Genomic DNA, 24,238 nt, shown 5'->3' on the forward strand with positions numbered 1-24,238 from the left:
CGAACCGAACCTACATATATGATTGTTATCACAAAGAATGTAATAAAGAAAACAAAGCATTGAACATAAATAGGCTAATGCAATAACGCGTTTAAAGAAGTGTTGAGTATCTCTATGAATATCTTGTGTTTGCCCCATAATATACATATTCAAAAAAATTAAATTGCAAAACATATAACGTAAGTAATTAAGAGAAAAACTTTAGTAAAATAATGCAACACAAATGCAATATTTATAGATTAATTTTCATTAGATTGGCTTATAATCTACTGAAAGTTTAGTAAAATATTTTGAACTCAAAAATTATTTTATAAATTCCTTAATTTTTTTTTAATGTAAATAAAAATTAAAATATTTATAGTGCTATGCTTTGCATATGGGAAAACCTAATTTGAGTACAAAAGTAACAATTTTTTGTAATAAAGTTTTGTGTAAAAGTGTTTGTTACCCATCCTTTTTTTAATGGTTTGATTTCCCAAAGAAATTTTTAAAAAATATTTTAATAAAATGGATTTTCAAAGTGCTATGGAAACATTTGCAGAAGCTTGGGTTGCTGCTAATGCTGGACAACAGGTAAACAATAAATGCGTTTTGTTAATATGCAATTTTTTTTAAATATATTTAGAATATAAATTAGAGTTAAGAAATTTGACAATGTTATTTGAATATTTCTCGAATTTAGTTAAAAAAAACTTTTATTAAAATTTAAAATTACAAAATCACAATTAATTATATTTTTACTATTTAAGTAATTTATATTTATTTTCTAAATTCTAAATGCAAAATTAATTGTAATTCTTTGAGTTTTATAAAACCATGCGCAACTTTACCGACGGCAAAATTAATATTTGCTTATAAATTTTATTAGTATAGCAATATTAAAAAAATTGTTCTTAATATTTATAAATTTCTGTATTGACTATATTTCAGTTATATATAATAAACGATTAGGACACATTTTTTTAGATTACTTATTGTTAATCTAAAATTTTTATTATTGCTGTACTTTTGATAAAATATTATGAAGCATTCTGCTGGATCACTTTCTATGTGTACTTAAATGAAATGAGAAAAATTTTTCAGCACATTTTGGATATTCATATAAATGGGTACCAGCACATGAGAGGGCTTACATAACTAAGATTAATTGCAAATTTATTTAACTTTAAAACAAAGAAAATGTATACTTAGATATTTTATTGTTATATTTTTTATTGCATTCGAAGGCGTAAAATGAAAAGATAAAAAACCCGTTTCAAATTCATTTTATTTGATAAAATATAATGGAATGGTGTGATTAATAATTTATAAAAAGCTAATTTTTTGAAATCCCAATTATAAAATTTAGAAAACGAAAACTTCTGAAAATTTCATTAACAATCCCATAAGCTGTCATAATATAAGAAAGAACATATTGCAATTTTAAGGTTAAGTATAGCTAGTCAGGGTTTGATATCGCTTATTTGCATCAAAATAATTAAACTCATTTTTGTTACTGCCTACGTAGTTCTTTATATTATTCTTTAATTTTTACTTTCTTCGATTTTCCCTAATCCTATATTTTCCTACATTTTTCTTCAAATTGATTTCAAGATATTTTATTATTCAAGGTGACACAATTGATTTTAAGATTATGTACCTGAAATAATATTCAAATGGAAAACTGAATTCAACCTCATTTGGCATTAAACAGATTAGTTTTTCGCCAATTTTGGATATGAAAGAATGCAGTAGTGTTCTATACTACATAGTACACACTGCACTATATGCCCAGGTGGAATTGTTTTCATATATTGGAAAACTTTTAGAGTACTAGCTGAAATTTTGCATTAAAAAAAATTTCTTTTTATGGCTGAAATAATCGAAATAATACTCGTAATAACAATTTTCCGTTTCCAAAATTTCTGAGTTTATGTTGATGGTAGCATAGTTTGTAGTTAAATAATTCTGGACTCTTTCAAGTTTTATTTAAAATATTTAAATATTTCATATCATAAAAATTTCTGTACATATTTATACATATGTAGGGCAAAAATTTACTGAGATATTATACAAACGGTTTCTGAAAGCTGTAGTGAGCGACAGATGTTGGTATAATTGCTAACTAACTGAGTAGTATAATTGCATACGCAAATTCTCCCCATTTTCAAAGCGCTGCGGTCATATTCTTCTATATTTTTTCTTACTTGTTAAAACTGAATTTTTGTACAGGGTGAGTTTTTCTTTTTCTTTTTAATTTTCACCAAGGAAATTTTAAAAAATGTGTAAGTACGTTTTGAAACTATTTTATAAAGCTATGATAATCTCAAACTTTATCATTCCCTTTATTTAATATGAAAAAAAATCATGACGTCTTTAGATACGACATGTAGTTTTAACTATTTACCTACATTTTTTGTAATTTCAGAAAAAATAATGTAATTAAAAACCCGTCGTTTTAACAAGTTGCAAATATTCTAAAAAAAACGCATTTTATTAAAAAATTTTTTAAAAAATTATTGAATTTTTTTGGCGGTCTTCCATTTGTTATTTCAGAATATGCAAGGAAAACATTAACGTCTAACCGACTTTTTGGTGAAACTTCCTACACTGTGAAAAATTTTCTAATCATTAACAAACTTAATGATAAGATTATTTAATTGACTATAACTAACATTAATTAACTATAAGTATCTGATAGAAACAACTATATCCGAAATCGTGGCAACCATACCTTTTAGCTAATTTTCACATAAATGTTTTTCCTACTCTTTTATTTTTGTTTTAATATAAATTTAATTTTTGTTATACTTAATATAAAATTGTTTGAGAAATATACTATTTTCAAATTAGTTATACTTTTGAGCCGTTTATGAAAATAAATTATCAAGTTAGAATAAAACAAGTTCCTGGATCAGAGGCTACAATAATTTCTCGTATATTTTATACCCAAATTCAAAATATTTTTTGAGGAATTGAGAAATACTTATTTATAGTTTTTTTACAAATAAATTCTTTCTTACTTGGTATCGTTTTTATTTGATTACCGAAAAATTTGTGGCTATCAAAACATTTTTTATTAAACTACATTTTATTTCGAAAAACAAAAAATTGCTATTGCCAAAATAACTATTTGAGTACCTTTATTACAACATTCATATTCAAAATTAGATTATCTACAAAGTTGCTAGAAATTATAGCCCTTTTAGTTTTATTTTTACCATGTAATTTAACTAATTTTAGTGAGTTTTACCATTAGAAGCATTGAAATATGCTTATATCATATAAAGATGAAAACTACTTCTAATTTGAACACAAATATTACGATTTATCAATTACATATATTACTTATTTAAAAATTATGATCTTTAAAATGGTTTATGACCACTTTAGAAATGCGTTTTTTTTCCAGTGTATATTGAAAGATTCGGTAAATTATTGATATTTTATTTTAGCTGTTCCAAAACGCTATTTAATAATTTTAGATAGAAAAAGATGATTGTTAGGAAAATTAGTAATATATTAATTTAATATTTCGCTAAAGTGGGGTGCGTTCACTAAAGCTTAAAAATCGTGGGAAGTATAAGATTTAATAATACTTTTATTAACATTTGTTACTTTATTTGCTTTTGGCAGTAGTTTAGAATGAAATATGTAAGTAAGTTTTTCTTGTTCAGGTTACGAAAATCTACTCTGAGAACTTCTTTTCTTAATACAACTTATGCTTTATTTAAAAAGGAAAAATATCCCTTAATGCAAAATTTTTTTCGAATTCAGTATTTGACTCGTATCGGATTAATAAATTCATTGACTGACAAATTGAATTCAAATTAAAATTTTGCTATAAGGGAAAGCAAAACAGAAAAAGTTCAACTAAATTTTAATTTCAAATTTAGTTTTATAAGAGAAAATGTTATATTTTAACGAATCTTCATTCGGATGTGTATCAAAATTCACGTCTAACTAACTTAGTCACGTCTAACTGACACTTAACTTGTTCAGCTTCATAATTTGAATTGAACAATATGAGTTCAGTTATAGTCAGATCTGCATTTTGGTAGAGTTCTTCTTCATCAAAGTTTTTTAACTCGTTTTGTAATGAGGAACTTTTTTTTCAATAAGAAATTTACGAAAAAAGCCATAGAAAAATTGAATTAATGCTTCAGTGTTCAACTCTTAATTGAAAGATGATTTTCGTTTTTATTCAAATATATTAATATTGCAAAAAAAGCACAAATAAAGCGCTTTTAAACAATTTTCATAAATTAAAAGTTTTGGTAGAATAATATTTTAATAAGAGTAAATCTTCATTTCAAAATATTCCGATTAGACATAATTAACAAAATTAATAAAAGATTTCATTATTTGTTCTTTTTGTTATTTACTTTATAAAAAAACTCTTTTATAAAATTTAGTTATCCCGATTTAGTCAGCAAGCCTTCCATTTTTCTTGTCGAATTAAAATTACTTCACAGTTTGGCCAGTTCAATTAAAACAAATCAAGTGAGAACCAAAAAAATTATTTTACACTCCAAAAGCCTATTTTGCCTTATTAAAGAATAACTATAAAATAAACAATTTGAATCACGTGGCATTTCTGAAAAATTTTGGATTACAACTTAGATCACGTGTAAGTTTTTCACTTTATTTAAAATTACGGGAAGTTAGTATTGAAATTATCCTAATATACTTATACTTAAAAAGTGAAAATTATGAGTTAAAGAGAATGCTTTCTTTATTTTATTTTGTAAGATTGTCAGAAGTACATTTAATTAATATTGTGCTGACAGTAAATATTAAAATAATTCACCTTACTATTAAATTTATTTATAATGTCATAAATCGTTATAATTATTATTCCATGTCTTAATTATGATTAATAGTTTTAAAAATTTAGAAATTTTAAAACATAAATTAAATTTTTAAAGAATTACAAATATTTTAATACTTATGCCTTAATCAAATTTATCAAGAAAAATTATTCTACTCCACCTTTAGTCAATATAATTTTAAATGAACTTTCTCAGAAATTTATGATTGCGATAGCACGAATATTTAATCAAGTGATAATCATAATATTGCTTTAGTCATTATTTTCAATTTTTTTTATCTTTACCGTTATAATATTATTATAATCCGGATTATCTACTCATATCAGTACACAATTTTGTTTCTTATGTGTAAATAAAGGCTACACCTTGTCTAAATTTTTTTTTTTTGATAGACATTTGTAAACCGCATATATTTTGAACGGTTTAATCGAAAAAAGAATATTTTTTTTTATTTTTTTTTTTTGATATTTTAAATTCGCGTTCTAATTGAAAACTCTCTAATCAACCTTATCTTAATTTTAATACAATATTACACACCTTCCTTCGTGGTAACACCATAAAAAGACATTAAAAATATATGCGGTATTATAGCTTTAATAAATAATAATTTGAAAAAAAAAAATATTAAACCGCGAATTTTATTTAACTTTTTGTTTCGCTTTTTATTTTTTATTATTGAATAATATAGGGGAAAACTGGCGCGTATACTTACTTGTTTATTGGATTTATTTTTCAAAAAAAAAAAAAAAAAAAAAAAATATTATTTTTTAAGATAATAACCTATGAGTTAATATGAGCGGATTGATATACAAGTAGATAGAGGGTGTGATTGAACCGATTAATTTATAAAAAAAAAAGAAAAAAAAATGGAATATGAAAAAAATAGTAATAAAATTTTTAAAAAATTACCAAGATTAAAGGGGAGAAAATATCTTTATCTATGAACATTTTTATGGAGGGTATCTCTTAACCCTGTTTGGAAATGTGCATTATAGATCAGCGTATTACACAGTAAATATTAGGTAGTTTATAGAAATTTTATTATTTAAATTTAATTTAAGTACTTATTTTTAGGATTGCAACCGGAAGCTCATACATACATATATAAACAGATGTACAGCTGAAAGTAGATGTGTTTTATTTGTACATGATCAGTGTTCCTTTGCTGTAAGAAAAAACTTTGATAAATGTATATAATGAGAAAGTGTATCTATTGTTCCAGTGTCCCCAGTCTCTGGACAAAAAAATTATGCAATTTTTAATAGAAAATTTATCCATTGTGTATCAAACCTCAGTATATTACTGAATAAGTATGCATTGTTGTAAAATTTTCAAAAACTACGAATTTGAAAGCTTAGCTTCTGCTGTTTAAATATTTGTTTCATTCGTATATTATTTATCACTATTTTCAGTTTACTAGTTATTAGTTCTGGTTTATTCTAAAGTACATTGAACGACATTTTCAACTTCACATTTATAATATTTGACACTTAATGAACTGATTAGATAGAATGTTATGGTAGATGTCATTCATTAGCGTTAATCTTAAAAAAAAACTTAACAATATTTATACTTATTTATACTTAAAGAGAGGCTCAAAATCTCATTTGGAATTTTGCACCTTGCCGGACTATATTAAAAAACCGTCGCACAAAAATAGTGTTCCACATAATTCCGAAACCTTTTTAACAATATAATTTATGACAATTTTTGTTAAATTACCTAAAATACCTTTTGGAGACCTCGTATAAAGGGGATTTATTCGGAAACAGCGGGCCGAGCCTGCCCATTTCCATGAAATTTATATACTCTTGTATATTTTAAACGAAACTGTTTATTGTTATGCAGTATTTCCTACAATTTGGTATTTTAAATCATTTTTGATTTAAATAAATATTACAGAACCATGTTGAAATGGTTTAAAAACGACTAAGATCAAGTCTAGGTGATTTAAGTTCTTATAGTATGGAATTTTATTGAAACTTATTTATCCCATAAAGTAAATTAAATCAGAAAAGTAAAAATGCCATCAGCATGTACCCAACTACTATATTCTTATTGACCTGCAAATTTAAATAAATCTCATGGTATTAGCCTGTCGAGAAAATAAAAGGGTTTACAAGAAGGGTGCATTTTTTTTATTGCTGAAATGCAGACATATGTATTTATTAGGTTGGCACACCGAAAGACTGACGTGTCTTTAAGAATGGTACATTTACTACATGTTCTTTGAGATGAAGGAACTTATAGCAGTGCGATCACTATATTTTACTTATTGTATGTAATACGGTCCGGTATAAGAAAAAATTGTATTTTAATCCCTTGAATTTCTTAAACGTTGTCCGTGTTAGTGTTACCCATCACTAACCAAATTAAATACTTACTTATATAAAATCATATTTTGTATTCTATAAGCATTATATTATTTAAACATACATATATCAAATATGTATGTATATATTATATGTCTAAGATATATCGTTGAAATTAAATAGGTAATATATTTTTTAGTACACAATAAAATGGTTTATAAATGGTGTTGTTTTCCTTTAACTTTTGATTTAAAAATAAATATATAATCATAAGACAAATACATGTACATAATACATACATATGTGTGTATAATATAAGCTTATAGATGTGAGTATAAATTATTTTAAGATTATTAAAAAGTGTGTAAAATAATGACGTCTAACTTAATCGGCTATTTTATTTGATGATTTATAATTTTGTGTGAATTTTTGTGAAAATTAAAGCTTTCGGCAATCTAATGGATCTAATGGATAACACATATAATATTGTTTGGAAGTTATTGAACTCCTTTTTATAATATAGTGTAATTTTTACGTGAAAATATTAATTGAGAATACCCTTACCAATATCTTAATCAATATCAATTCTAGAAATACATCTTTGCATCACTGTCAGTTTAGGTTATCTAAAGATATTCTTGGTAAGAGCTTTGACTTGTAGAAATCACACAAGTTTTTAATTAGTAGTTTTAACAATAAGGAATTGCAGGAAATTTGAAATTTATAATATTTGGCCAAAGTTTTCATGAAAAACTTCCAAAGGCTGCAAAAAATTAAATTTTAAATGTTACTGTTGTTAACAAAAAAATCATTGCATTTCCAGATCTCAAACAGCAGCAAGAATTCCAAGCATTTTTGATCTCTTTATTTGGTATCATTTTCCTACAAGTAATTAGAATCAAAATTAAATGCAAGTATGTAGTGTAGTTACAAGTTATATGCTTTCATACATATAGTGTATGTGTATGTACACTTATATTTTTGTTTATTAAAATTCTACTAAGTGCAATTTTATTTCAATTTTGAAATGAGTGCAAGGCCGCTAATAAAAAAATATGTTATCAAAAAAATTACTATATGTTTATTTTTTTTACCGAATTGCATATGATTGCATAAAATGAGGAAGGTCTTGTGATAGGACCAAATTTCATATGTCTTCTTATTAGTGAAAGTGTGATATGGGGAAAGTTCAATAAATTATTCTTGTAAAGAGATGTCTGTCTGTCATGTGTCATTACTGACTAAAACTTAATTTCAGCTGATTGATTGAACTTGCATTAAAATATTAACCTTCATGTCCATAAACTTGAAATTCAAACTTCACGTACACAAATTTAACATGCTATTTTTGTTTATAAATGAGTTTGGTACATTTTTGTCATTTCAAATGCTAAATAAATGAGAAAATAATCAGCAAATCTTCCCAGAAAAGTCATGTTGATACTGTTATAAGATTATCAGAAATCGTAAACTAAATATTTTTTACCATATTATATGTATGAATGTAAAGGACTAACCAGCGTTTCTTCAAATCTAATATTTGAGCTCCGTTTGTGGCCTTTATAATGCTAACAAACTCTATCAAGAAAAAACTTTACTATATTCAATGTACATTAATTCTTATACATTAAAGAAAATTTTACTGGCTTCTTCAAAATTAAAAATAATATTTTAAATTTTGTGAAATTTTGTACCCCTTTGTTGAAATTCATTAATATTAGCTGGCATCTTATAAGTAATAGAATAATTTCAAATATTTTTTCAGATTTACTTCTTATTGCTATAAAAGTTATAAAAAAACATACACAAAATTAATCTTCGTAAATCGTGTTCCTTTCTTCGAGCGTAAACATCTTAAAGGAAACCAAATATTCCCCGTTATTTGAAGAAAATTTATCAAATTAAACTAAATTTCGGTTTAATTATATTTTAATTAAAAATAAGTATAAAAAATGAAAAAAAAAAACGATAATTTTTTTATCCTTAAAATCAATTAAATTGTAAATTATACGAAAAATTTTATGTAAGTATTCACACACGTTCAAATTCGAATGTACCTTTAATACTTATAATTTTTGATTAATAAAAAAATAATAATCTAAAAATATACTTAAGTATTGAAATAATACGTGAGTATGTGCGTATATTAAAAAAGAAAAAATAAAGATAATAGAACAAAAATTTCTTAATCCTTTTTAAATCCCCTAAAAATAAACATTGGGTCGTTTTGTTTTGCTTTTTCTGGCTTCCGTTTATTGTTTCCTATGTTTAAAATGTAACTATTTTAGTATAATAACAATGTATGTACGTATGTTTGCATGCGTGACATTTTTGTTGTATAGCTTTTGTTGCCACTGTTATACATATAAGCTTGCTTGAATACGATATCTATTATAATTTTATTCCTAATTTATCGTTTTTTCTTATTATCATTCCCGTTACCACATAATATACAATGTACATATTCATACATTCCTACATAATATATATATATATGTATGAGCTTACCTACATTATGTAAAATGCGTACCTACATATGGATTGAGATTGCCATCATTTCCATGAAATTAGATAGAATAATAACAATAGCGCTAGCGAAAAATTTTTATAATATCAGCCTAGTTATTTATATAATTTTTATTTGAATAAATATTGAAAAGAGCTAACGAATAAGATTGAATGAAATGTTCACACACGTTCATACATATACACACATTCATATGGATTTATAAATTAAATATACATACATATGAACAAATACACATTTCAGTAACATTGAATGTGTCGATACCGAAATAATTTTCAATTTTATTTATATAGTAAACTCATATGTGTCTATGTATTTATACAGGATTAAAAATTTTTATAATTCTGATTTATGATTAATCGCTTTGCAATGTCATCGTTCAAATAATCAACAAAAAAAAAAAAAAAAATTTAAAAATAATTTTTGAAAAATAAATTTCAATTCAACGGTATAGTTTTAAAATAAAATTGTATGGGTTTGTATGTACATATATAGCTATTTGATAACACACATATTAACATATACAACACATTATATTTACTCACAGATTTTCATATTATATTAAGGTATTTTTTTTCTTTTGCTCGCTGATTAACTAACACATTTGCACGAGCAGTTTTATACACACACTGCTTTTAGAATTAAAAAATATAAGTACATTCCTACATTGTTGTTTGAAAAAGATGGGATAAATAAAATGAAATTGTTGAGGATTAATTTTGGAATTAAAAGTGGAACACAATTGAAGAAAACTTATTTAAAAAAATAATTTTTTTTGTACACGGTATTTTTTAAGAGGTTCCTGGAAAAGTTTCCTAATAAATTTGCTACATCTGCAAGCTCTATTTACCATTTCTGCTATGTATACCAGCTACTACTCCTACAACACTCTGCAAATCTCAAAAGACAAATGAGAAATAATCATTTTCATACATAAGTAGTGATTAATTTTTTTTTAAAGAAATTTAAATCTGTTCCAGATGCGCCATTACTAGTTAGTTCTTTTATTTATTGTTCTTTACTATGACAGTAAATAACATTGCTTCTTTTATCGTATCCAAATCTGTATGTAATCGATATAGGTATGTACACCTAAAATTTTTAATACTTACTATATTTCCTCATTTTAAGTCATTTAATCCTCGCTAAACTTCATTCATTTTATAAATAATCTAAAATTGAAGGGACAGTTTTCGCTATACTAGAATTAAGTATGAAATCCGTTTTAAATCATTTCGCTTAAAGCAATTTCTAAAAATGACCGAGAGATAACTGTAATTTGTATGTTATATACGAAAAATAAGAAAATAATAAATAATATGAAAATAATCGAAAAAGTCATTTGACACACTTCTGTAATCTTTTGTCAAAATATACTATAAAAAGTTAGCGTTTATTTTCTTAAAACAAATTTAAAATAAAATTTTAATATGAGCTATGATCTTAGACCTTCGCCACACTCATTATAAGTATATAAGGTTAACTGTAGCAATTCCAAAATAGTTAAATTATGTTATATACTTCTTGAAATAACTCCGAGAAAGTTTGAAACACAATTTCAATATTATGTACTTTGAAATTAAATTGAACTAAAATTTCATTAATTTTTAAATTTTTAAACCCTCCAAGTTTATTTCGGAATTTTCTTATAAAAATATTAAATTTTCAATTGTAATTATAAGTTGTTTGTAATTTTAATCAAATTCTATAAAATTTAAGCACACGTTTTAATTTACACTCAATCGGTTACTACAAAAAATTTAATAGCCACAATAAAGAAATGTAAAGAAACCCATGATTTTGAAAACTCTTTGAGCACATATACTTTTCTTGCATTAAGAAGTTCAAAAACTTTTTTCATTCTTATTTGATATAATCTAGAGTAAGCTGCTAGCTGTCGAGGAAATTCGTAATTCATAAAGCTTCACATTTCAATTCTTTGAAAATAAATTGCGAAAGAATTTCGTTTTAATTTTAACAATTTTTGATAGTAAATTGAAGAATTATTACTCATTAATATTGAAGACGTCCCTATTCACCAATGCAATTAAAATGTTTAATACAAATATTAACATACTCGTACAAAAAAAAATGGAAAATGAATCGGAAACTAAATTTGTGATAATCTCATGTTTAATATTGTCATTAATTTTGATCTTTTCAAAATACGAAAAATAATGAAAACGTTTTGGAGTTATATTTAAGAGTATTAAGCGAATCACAATATAAATCTATCTTATGCAATTGTACACACAATGTGTATACATATGTACAATGTACATACATTTGTGTACATATTATGTATACATCCGTGAATATATTTATCAACAAGCACATAATTTGGAATTAAAATTTTCCAAAATCCTCATATTATAAGAAAAGGATCAAAAAACACACATTCACACGTACACAAATAGTATTTTTTTTTGAAATTTTTAAATGCCAAAAATCTTTAAAGCATTAAAAATATTATTTAATCTGGGTAAATTTATGAAAATAAAATATTAAAAAAAAAAAACAAAAAAAAAAATCCCAATATGATTTTAATGTTTCATGTTTGAGTAATCAACTGTTGACTTTAACATCCAAATGAAAATAAACCTTTAGCATTGTCATAACACCAAATATCGAAAAGGTTTTAGAAACCAAAATGTTGATGTTTACAGGATGATTCAGAAAGCTATACAACAATATATACCATTGGTTAAAAGAACGAAAGTGGGTTAAACTTTTGTTCCGAACTGGGTGCCAAATTTCAAGGGTTTCCAAATTTCCCGGGATTTTAACGAATTTTCACGAAAGTTTTATTTATCCAAGTGTCTTTGATTATAACTTTCGTTCTGAAAAAGATGGAAACTTCAAATAAACAGTTTCTGAAAGGCCTAGTAAAGGGCTTAAAAATAAACATGTTGCTTGATTCTGTATTTTATTCACCTTCGGAAAAGCAAGCATTGGAATTTTAGGGAAAACAAAATTTTATCCTCGCTGTATTTTTCACTTTCTTCTGACTAAAGAATTTCGTAAGAAATTTTAGAAACTTTGAAATTTTTTTTGTAAAATTTTTCCCAGCTGTTTAACTTTAATTTAAGTCCTCAAACATTAAAAAATTTTTCTTGTTACAGAAAATATAGCACAAAAGCCACAAATTCAATTAAAATCAAACCAGATGTTCATAAAACTAAAATTAAATTCAATTTAATATTTATCAAAAAAATTTACAAATTTGTCAAAACAAACACCAAATTCCCTTATGAAGTTCACCAAATTCTGAAAAAAATTATGTATGTTTTTCTTCTTTCAAATCTATTTCTATTCAATTCAATATTTCAAATTAATTGCTTTACTGAAATTACTCGTTAGTTGCATTAACCGTATACCAATTTTGGAATATGTTGAAAATTTATTAATTCAATTAAATTATTTATTAATTATTTATTAGCTTCATAATGCTCATATCATATCACTTACAAACTCCATTTTGTTCAAAAAAATTAAATTTTCCTAGAAAAAAAAAATTTTTCTATTCAAAAAAATGTCGCATGTCTTTAGAAATTTGCTCCAGCTAGATAATTTTAATAACTTCAGATGCCAAATGGTGTCTAGATCCCGAGAATATTTTTTTTAAATTTTTAAATTGCACCCAATTTGAGAAAAATGCATTTAAAAATTTCAAACCATATAGGTACCATTTCTTACAAAAATTGGGAAAAATAAAAAACCTATCAATTTTCTTTAGCAAGAAAAGTTTCGAAAAAAAATTTTTGATTACTAGATTTTTTTTTTGTTTTTCGTAATACAAAATTCTAGTTTTTCTTTTAAATATTTCAAATTTTTTAAAATCAATTTTGTTTTTCAAATTGTTAGGGTCGTTAAATCTTTAGACCAACGTTTAACAAAATCTAGCATCGATTCGCCTTGTCAATCATATATGTAGTTATAGTGATTAGCAATCGTCAATTTTAAGCTGTCTATATTCTGTCTACATTTTAAATAAGTAGTGTAAATAGTTTAATTAAAAACTAAATGCTGTAATTTACTCAATTCTTTTGGAATAGTACTAAATTTCATAAGAATAAACGATTTGTTTGGACAAACTTATTTAAAGAATATTAATAAAGTTCTTTGGCTGTATAAATTTCTGCACTTTTCTGAAAATTATGAAATTTAAATGTAGACTCTTTCATTCTGCTTCATTTTAATTACATTAGTTTTAACAGAAGGATCAGACCAGGTGTTTAGAAAAAAACAATTTTTGTTTCATACAAATTTTGACTGCTCATTTTTGTTTGCTTGCCTTTTTCTCAGACTCAAGAATTAGGTGCTTGTCATTTTTATAATTATATAACATAATTTAAAAAAACAGTTTTTTTTTCTTGTTTTTTGGTGATAATATTCTTTAAATTACAAGCATGTATAAAAATTTTTACGACACGAGATACATAAACAATTTCACCTGTACAGGAGGTATTCATTTTTATTGTTGAAAAAATTAATTGAGAATCTGATTAATAAACATGTTTAAAAGATTTTGACACAAATTTACACAAATTTCGCATGATGGATACTTGATCTTCAAAAAAACAAAAAGCTAATTTGATTAAAATGAAGTGCAAGAAATTTGGTCATTATTTTATATTTATTTTATTATAAAAATTTGAGATTCCTTAAAAGAAATTGTGATTTTTAAATATACTTAGTTGTTCACAATCAGACGTTATGCTTAAAATTACATAATTGAATTAAAAGTGAACCAATGTTTCCAGGTAAATTCCAATTTAAAAAAGTCTGTTCACTTCACTTTACTTCTACGATTTTCTAAGATTTAATATATAGATATTTCGATTACCGTGGAACTGGTATTATGTCAGTAAATTAATTGATGTTTGACCATTTGCTTAGATTTATTTATTCTCGGAATATTCCGCAGTACTAAAAAATCTTAACTTTTAATGCTGAATTAAATTGTTTCCTTGCAAAATTTTACAATGAATTAGTTATTCCAAGAAAAGAAGTGAAATTTGGTTCGGCGATTTCATAAAAATATTAAGTGACAAATATGATTTCACATTTTAGACTTATTTTGCACTCGAAACAATGCAATCTTCCGCATTCATATTTTCCTTGATAGTTCGTTAATTTTTTAATACTACAGTATAATAGATTGCAGAAAATAGTATTGAATGTGCAATTCTGAATACTCCTGCCAGAAAGTGTAAACACAAGGCTCAAAATTGAACTGTACGAATACACCACTGAAAATGTTATGACGATCAATATTTACATGGAATCAGGTTTAATATAGTTGATGTAAGCGATTTTTTTATCGATTCAAATAAAATCTGGTTCTGCAAAATTTATTCCTTTGCCAAACTATGATACTAAAAATTCAGATACTTTCAAGGATTAGAAAGTATTTTAGATGAACTTATTTTAAGTTAAGATATATTTGTCATAATATTTGCAAAGCTATTAAAAATATACAAAGTTTTGAATAATTTAAGTGAAGTTTAAAATATTGTGACGCAAAAATTTTTATGTTTCAACGCTCCTTAATTACAGTAAATATAACAAACTTTATAAAAATATTAAACACCTTCTTCATCTAAACGCTTTAATTGTTTCAGGGCTTGAAAAATCAAAAAAAGCAATGAAAACTAAAATGATTATTAAAATTCTTGGTATAAATTTTATTTCTAAAATAATTCGTGATAGCTCATGAGTTCTCGCGTTTTATTTTTTCTTCTTTTTCATTTAAACGTTCCTGGGTTGTTAACAAAAAGTAGTAATAACAATAATTTATAAGCAATTATGTTTAATTTAATGAAAAAAAAATCTTTGATTTATATTTTCAATAATAAATGATCCTGTTTTTAGTGTTACAATAAATTAAATTAAAATGGAGTAGTTAAAATTAAATGGAAACTCCTAAAGTTTGTGCAGATTTGCCCCATTGGCTCCTCCCTTTTGTACCTTATATATAGGATAAATTTTAATTATAATAATTTTAATTATTATAATGATAAAATTAGGTAGCAATTGCAAACCTCTGAACTAATTTAAACATTTAATTTACTGTAAATAACAATTATTAAATTTGAAAATACAACAATTATGGCTAAGAATAATAGTGGTTATTTGGTTAAATTTAGTATGTTAACTAATTGCCATGCAGTTAAGCAATAAAACACTCATTTATGACCATTAATTTTGTATTTATTAGTTACTCAATTTTATAAACTTAGTAGTAACTGTGAAATGAAGTCTTTACAATGTCAATTGTTGCAGATTACTTGGTAAATACATATGTATGTATATATATACATATATGTAAACATTACTACAAAATTGCTTTGAATAGAAAATCTTGTAAGAAATTTAAAAGTTACTTTTTTATTAAAATTGTTTGTGTTAAATTGTTGACAGAATTCTGGGGCTGCTATGCAATAAAAAAATATTCACTTGCTTGAAATCTCGAACGATAATTTTTGTATTCAATATTTATTAAAAATTTTAGATTAGATTTTATGTTGCCAGGATGAAAATCTTAAAATGAAGCAGAAAAGAGATTTGAAGGCAATTTCACGTAGCTGACACGATCGAAAATATGTATAACACTTTTGCATAAGAACCAATTTAACGTTAATAGCACATTATTGTCGACTGAAAGCCATTTTGGTTTAACAAATCTTTTGAAATTTTTTTGAAGAAAGCATTAGAATTCTGCATTTTAAATATTCCATGCAGGATTAGAGTCCAAAGTATTTGGATGTTATTTTAGCCTTTCGGTTTAGAAAAATTTCATGCTTTTGACATAAAATCTTTAATATTTTTTGTAAATAAAAAAAAAATACTAATATTTTATTTAAAGTTATTCCTGTTTGTATATTGGAAATAGCGCGTATTTTACAACCAAGTCTTATGCATTCCTTATGAAGTATAACAAATAACTTTGAATTTTCATTGTGTGTACATACTAAATTCATAATACCCTATCAAAATGAAAGCATTGCATTAACAATCCTACTACTTATACATTTTGTTCTTTATTTAAAAAAAAAAACATATTAATCTCTTTTTAAACTTAACTACTGGTATTACCCAAGTTTGTTATACACTTTATATGTTAACTTCATATCCATATACAACATAATTAAATAAAAATTGTAAGTTCATAATTTCAAATAATTATAGCACGTTTTCAATAAATTATACACTTAAGAAAAATGTCGTCTGCTAAATTTTTCCGTAATATGCCTACATATGTGTATACTTTTATACCATAAATAAATGAAAAATAATAAAAAGTATGAAAAATTAAAAATAAAGAAAAAGAATGAGAATGAACGTGAACCTTTACAAAAGAAAACAATTTCAACAATTTAAGAATCTTAACTATCTTTTATAACAGGTTAAAAAATAAACAACTTTTGCTTCTTTGCCGGTATTATGTACTTATATTGATACCATGTTTTTAACAATGCAAACCATATTTAAAAATCATTCCTATATCATATAGAGTAAGTAATGAAAATGATGAAAAATAATGAAATGGAATAAAAAATAATTTGTGATGTAAATATGTAAGTATGTATATAAAACTCACATAACAAGTATCTTTTATACTGGGTTAACCCATTGAACAATTTATTATCTGAAGATTGACCATCTTCATCTTTAATATGTTCATATAACATAAATATGCATATGTATATATAGTATGCATGTATGTACATATGTAAGATGTACATAAATGCAATTTTATATTTTAAAAGAGAAATTCTAAACCCTTCCATTTTGAAAAATAATTCCACCGGTCTTTTTTTTTAATAGTGTTATACAAAGATTTTTTAATAAATTTTATTTGCACTCTTATGTATAGAGGAAAAATAAAATTAAATAACAATCAACAGACGACATTTGACCATTGCCTTAAAGACAATTTCATTCTCTTTTTCTCAGTTTTGGTTTTGTTTCTGTTTTTTTTTCGGTTTTTTGTGTTTACAATTTTTGTGTCTTATTCTTCCCCTTAAGATATTTTTTTAACACTGTTCAATTCTCTCCTATATACATCATCCGTCCGTTGCATTGTACATACTATAAGTAAATGTGAATAAAATCAGCCTGCTATTTTTAAGTATTATGCTCACAATAATAAAAATAACCCAGTAGCCAACTGTTGCAATTCATGTCCATTTCAATTTAATTCAATACACCTAAATATTTTTATTTTATAAGGTAAAAAAAAAACAAATAATCGCAAAAATTTTTATAAACAATACAAAAAGAAGTTATATACCACATGTAAAATATATAGGTAATGGTATATATATATATAAATATATATATATATGTATATGTAGTTGAATATAAAAGAGGAGTAGCTACTATAATTCATTAATTACATTTTCAAAGATATTCGTTTATTTATGTAGGTATATATTAAGCATAAATGTGTGGACTAAGTAAAATGTACGAGCTTAAAGAATAGTTTAACTTTAAAGAATAAAGGCGAAACTCAAAAATTTATCCGATTTAAAAAAAAAAACACACACACAATTGTTAAATTTTTCGATTGTTTAAAGTTGTGCTTAATTTTTTGATAGTATTGAAAACCGTTTCAGTCTGCATCTTTTTAAATACCAGTTCAAATAATACCGCAGTTAAGTTTTTGGATGGAACTTGATACACAAATTATTTTTGAACACGCAATCCGGAACCGTTTTCGAACAAACAAACAGTTCGAAAAAAACAACTATTTTGCTTGCTTGTTCAGATTTTGGTAAAGTTTCTAAGATTGTAGAAAACTATATAAGTAATTTCACAAATTTTCTTAATTGTAAGTGATTTTACATATTTTGGTTTCATTAAGCACAAAATAAATAAATCTAATACAATCAATTTAATTTTTCTCTGAATCATCTTTTAATAAAACCGTAAATTTCGGCTAATTGACTAAATGTTAATTTGTTTGAATACATACGTAGTAACCCCGAATTTCATTGATTAATGATTGTAGAATCTGTAGAATTTGTTACAATATTTATTTAGCTATGCTCTATGCTCATTAATAAATAGATATTATCTATTTATTAATGGCCGTAATAATGCATGGCGCATTTGGTCATTACATCAGGTTAATAAGTATCGTAATTAAAATGGAAGTTATCTACTCGTACCCACCACATTGCATATACTATAAGGGAGGCATTTTAAGCAAAATTTCTTTTTAAGTAAACTGATACATTCAATTATATTAAAAATCTGTTCAATCAGTTCCATCTCCTTGACGAACACTGACAAGCATTTTGTGAACGATAAGTAACGTTTAGCATACATAGAATAAGGACGAAAGCGTTTTCATGAGGAATTTGAGTTATGGAATTTAAAGCTATCACAATAGTCATCTCACTGATATGCAATACTATCTATATAATTAAGTGATAGAACATTTTTGTTATGTAATAAGAACATGATATGTATACGATATGGATAATATGACATGGATAAGGTCCATGTCATATTAGGTAAGGTGTTCCAAGTGTCTCTGTCACAAGAATAAACTCAAAGAAATTGATCGTTTTCCCTTTAAAAAGCAGTACATAATGGACTCATTGTACTGAAATAATATTTCGCTAATTATTGAAAAATTCAAGTCCTAAATAAATTTTATTTTCCAAAAAAAGCAAATTGAAATTTTGGACAAATTATTTATATATTAGTAACGTGTATGTATACATAAGCACAAAAATAGTTTAAGAGAAAAAATGTTTCAAATTTATTTAAAATTGTCTTATCATTAGAGCGGATCCGAATATTATTCGTATATTTATGGACTATTGAGATTAAATTCAACTACTCAAGACTGTTAAGATTCATTTTATGAAATTTACCAAATTAATTTATTAAAAAAACGACAATTATTTACAAAATGAAAAATCTACTTAGACAGATACATGTTATCAAGGTAGAAAAAGGAAAAAAGAGAAAAAACTTTACACCTTGCAATCAAAATTGTAATACAAAGAAATCCACACCTATTACATATATTATGCATTACATAGAACTGCGCTTATACTTATTGAATTTGTGGATATTTTCGAATGTATGTATGTGTATACATAATGTAGATATGCATTCACTTTAAGAGTATAGCGTAAGCGTCTTCTTATCTCCATTCACTACAGAATTTTTCATCCTTATTGAAAGCAAAAGTATTATTGTTAAAGCTCTAAAGTACTCTTGTTTATTTGAGAGATTTAAAATTATATCTACATATGTATGTATACTTGTAATTATTATAGGTACATAAATAGGATATTTTGCTTGTTGCATTGCACTAGGTAAGTACGTATTTTCTGGGTGTCTTCTTGTTTTTTTTTTTACTATTATTATATATTTTACTTTCACGTGTTATACAGATAAATGAATCGGCACTGTCATATATGAATAAGAATGAAAAAAATTTATGCTTACTATTCTCCCGATATCAAGTTACGCCAGTAATAGCAAATTTTTTTTTTTATTTTATTTTGTTGTTGTTTTATTTTTATCGTTGTATTCTTTCGTGGTGCCATGAAAAAATTCTGTTATACATTTCAAGTTATGCTTTTTTTTTTTGGAATGATTGAATTTTATTGTATGTACAACATTGCTATACAAAAGTAAGTGAATTTAAACAATTGAAATTGTGTTAAAGCGTTATTTTTTTTTTATTGTTGTGTGAAAAAAAGCATATATAAAACAAATCTCAGGTGTTAGTATGCAAAGAACATTACCACTTTGCTTTCAACTCTTAAAGTTTAGCGTTTTAATTCTCAACTTGATTTTCATTGTTTTGAGTTGTTTTTTTTTTATTTTCAATTCTGATATTTCTGTTTTATATTTTCTCGTAGTTTAAAAAAGTTTTTTTCATTTTCTAATACTATTTTAACCATTTTTTACAATTTAAAGTGTTTGTTTATTCATTTTACTTAAACCTTAATAGTGTTAAAGCCATTCATTGGGCTTTTCACTGAAATTTGGTGTATATGCAAGTATTTTGAATATGTGTGCACGCTAAGGAATATTGAATGCTCTACGTCCTGCCCGATATATGCCTGCATACTATAAGTGATGGGGTGGTCCAATATTGGATGCTATTAATAAATAAATTCATAATCGAAAAAAAATTTAATTATTGTTATTTCAATTTTAAATACTTAAATTTTAACTGCACATTGAAGATGCTCTAGCTTCATAAACCAATTTTGTCTTGTTAATTAGAATCTAAAGTATGCTTTAGTTAAAAGCTAGTTTTATTTTCTTCGAATGATACAGATAATTATCTTGGATAAATTTTTGTTTGAATATCACATTTTTGAAGGAAGTCTACGTAAACATCATTTAGCTTGTGTAAAATTAACATTTGCATTATTTGAGCTTTATGTAGTTCAACTTATTTTTTTCGAATTGCGCTCCCGATAATAAAAATGATAATTGTGTAGAAAGAGTGGTATGAATGTAGAATACGACATACCTAGTTTTAGGCTTATAAAATCCTCAATTCTATAACACTCATATTATGAGATTGAAAAGAAGAACCGTAAATAATTTATAGGACACTGTGTATAAATTTCTACATAGTATATTGAATACATTCTACTTAGTACACGTACAGTACGAAGAATTCATATTTTAATCTCGGATTATGTTTATTTGTGGATTAAAAAAAAATTTTTTTTCTCTCTTATTTATTTTTGCATGAGTGAATTGGAATGAATATTGAAAAAAAAAAGCAGTATATAAGAAAGAAGAAAAATAAAAAACAATTCTAATTCTATTCTTTCCTCTTTATACAGTGGTACTCAAGTAAAGATACCCTTGAGGAATTTTTTAGGGTTATCAGTTCATATGTACCTAAAATATGTTCTGTTTAGATATACAGTAATATGCGACTCAGGAATATATTGGCTCCGGCAGTGGGATGATGTTAAACAAAGTTCTTATGTTAAAATAAAAATTTTATAGCAACAATTGCTGGAACTACTTTAACAACAGAAATTATTCTATAGTTCATAATTTTCTTGTAGATTAACTTATACATATATGGATAGCATTGCAGAAAAATAAGGAGAACGTAAATTGACAAAGGCTTAGACATCATCAAAAAACATGTTCGAGCTGGTCATTTAGCTGGTCACACGATTTTGTGCAGCTTAGATAACATTATAGCGCTATATTTGCACATTCTCTGTACCAGAAATTTAAGTAATATGTTCGGCACATAATACGTTGGAAAGTTAAAATTTAATATTTCAACTTGATTAAAATCTCTCCACAAAATTTTATTTTGAACAAAATCGCATAATGGGTAACCCTTCATACATAGATAAATAATGCATTTGTACGTACATACATAAGTGCAAAAACAATAGTACTTAGCTTTTCGTGTATAAAAATTCTTATGGATTTGTCATGCATTTGAAAATACTAGAAGATTTTGTAAGGCTTTGTTTCGTATGTGCGATATGATTTTTTATAAATAATCTCAGAAAGTATGATTAACACATTTTTTTCATTCAGGATGTATGTATGTATGTATATAATATCCATAATTATTTAACTTAATCTGTATTGAATATTGTATATTTCGAAATAATCGAGTAGAATAAAATCCTTTAAGTATTCAACAGTATTAAAAAAAAAATTGCACTTAATATTTTCTCTCAATATGGTTATTGTGTTGCCTGAGTTTCTATCATTATTTTTATACATTATTATATTTTTTCAATAAATACCCAAGTAGATTTTATAGTGTAATGTAGGTGCGAACAGATTAACTTTCTACGAGTTCTATTTCTATACCTCATCTTCAATGGTTTTTAATATAAAAAAATAAGGTATTTATATTTATCCCCCATATTCAATATTTTAAGTCTATGTAGAGCATATAATTTTCAAATTAATTCAATCAATCGGAATTAATACATTTCTTAAGTACAATTTAAAGCATATTAAAATTTTTGTTCTAGATACATGTATGATTTCTCCATAAAATTCATATTTACAAATTACAGTATACAATACTGTTATAATCTCATAAGGTGTACAAAATATTATGTGCATTAAATCAATTACGCAAACTCTTATTAAAAATACATAGCGCGTCAAAAATATCCTTTATTTTTTTCGAACATTAAACACTAACGGTTACGTGAAATGAAATTAGGACAACTTTTAATTTTCACAGTCAGTAGGAAAAGCCTACCAATTCAAAATTGTTATAAATTGAATCAGCGATTTTATGGATTAAAACCTTAAATTTTATTCGACAAGGCGAACTTTTCCAGCTTTACTCAAAATTTAATCAGGCTTCATATTGGCATTCATAGTTCTACAATGAAAAGCTGGCTACTATATAGAATATGTTGTTTCTTTGCGGAAGTTAAATTATTCTTTTAATCCTGTTTTTGTTGATCATCTATATGAAACCTATTGAAGGTTCCGAAAACAGTGTTAAATCTTGAAATTTCTGGCTGAAATATTCAATATTCTAAACGAAATGAAACAAAAATTATATGTACTAAGCTCAAAATTGGACTCTTCAAATGTGATATGACTTATGAAGAATTTGAGCGAAGTTAGATGGATTGACTCAACATTCTTATACCAAACTTTCAAATGGTGTATTTAAAAGAATTGTAGATTTAGTTGGTAATTACATATTGAAAGTGAGTCAGTTTGACGTTTCGTCATTTTAACGATATTCGTTTAAAGCAACAATTATCAATTACTTTGGTATTGGAGGTGAAGTTCAGAAATTTTTTCGGAAGTTACATAGACTTACTCAAGCCCTAACACTTATTTATTTCATGTGGTTAACCTTAAATGGTTTTCAAAATATTTTCATAAACATACTAGCATTGAAATTAACCCTATCGTCGTAAACATAATATTTTTACATAATTAAGGACAAGACTTATTATACATTAAAAAACAAAATTTAAATTTAAAGCATTTGCAAAGTACGGGAATGTGGTTATCATTTTTGTAAAGGATTTTTAATTAGTTTTTAAAAATTTTACGCTTCAATCATAATAATTTTTAACTTTTATCAGTTGACCATGATCTTTTTTTCAATGTCTTCTCAATATATTTTATTTTAGAATATTTTAACTTTAACCTATCAATAAATTCGTTATAAGTATTTAATTCTAATTTTCAAAATATTCATTTTTTTCCCATTTAACGGATGACCGATTAATGCATATTTACTTTGCATTTTATATTTACATCCATTGTTTGTCCTTCAAATGAATAAAACAACAAAAAAAAAAATTGCACGAACTTGATATAATTTCTTGTGGGTCATCAAGATAATACCAGCGATATATCTGATCCTTTGAAGAAAAAAAAAACACAATAACTAGGAGAAAATAATTTTGTTTTTGTTAATAGGAGTACCCCGATTACCTAAAATATATAACTATGTATAGTTAGTTATATGATTTCCTGTTGTTCAGGATATGCAATAGACCCTTATTTCCTTGCAAAAAAAAAAAAAGAAAAAACTATTGAACAGAAAACAAAAATAACAATACAATTAAAAT

General features: G+C 25.0%; 1 protein-coding gene across 1 annotated transcript in view; it reads left to right on the plus strand.

The window, feature by feature from the left end:
* Positions 1–386: 386 nt before the first annotated feature.
* LOC129611100 (putative uncharacterized protein DDB_G0282133) overlaps positions 387–24,238 on the plus strand; it is a 195,374-nt gene continuing 171,522 nt past the window's right edge. Inside the window, exon 1 of the mRNA XM_055524050.1 lies at positions 387–573. Coding sequence (XP_055380025.1) covers positions 508–573 — 66 coding nt within the window. The 5' untranslated portion in view covers positions 387–507. The remainder of the gene's footprint in view (positions 574–24,238) is intronic.

The sequence above is a fragment of the Condylostylus longicornis genome, unplaced genomic scaffold (assembly GCF_029603195.1).
Source record: "Condylostylus longicornis isolate FDR11 unplaced genomic scaffold, ASM2960319v2 ptg000048l, whole genome shotgun sequence".
NCBI lineage: Eukaryota > Metazoa > Arthropoda > Insecta > Diptera > Dolichopodidae > Condylostylus > Condylostylus longicornis.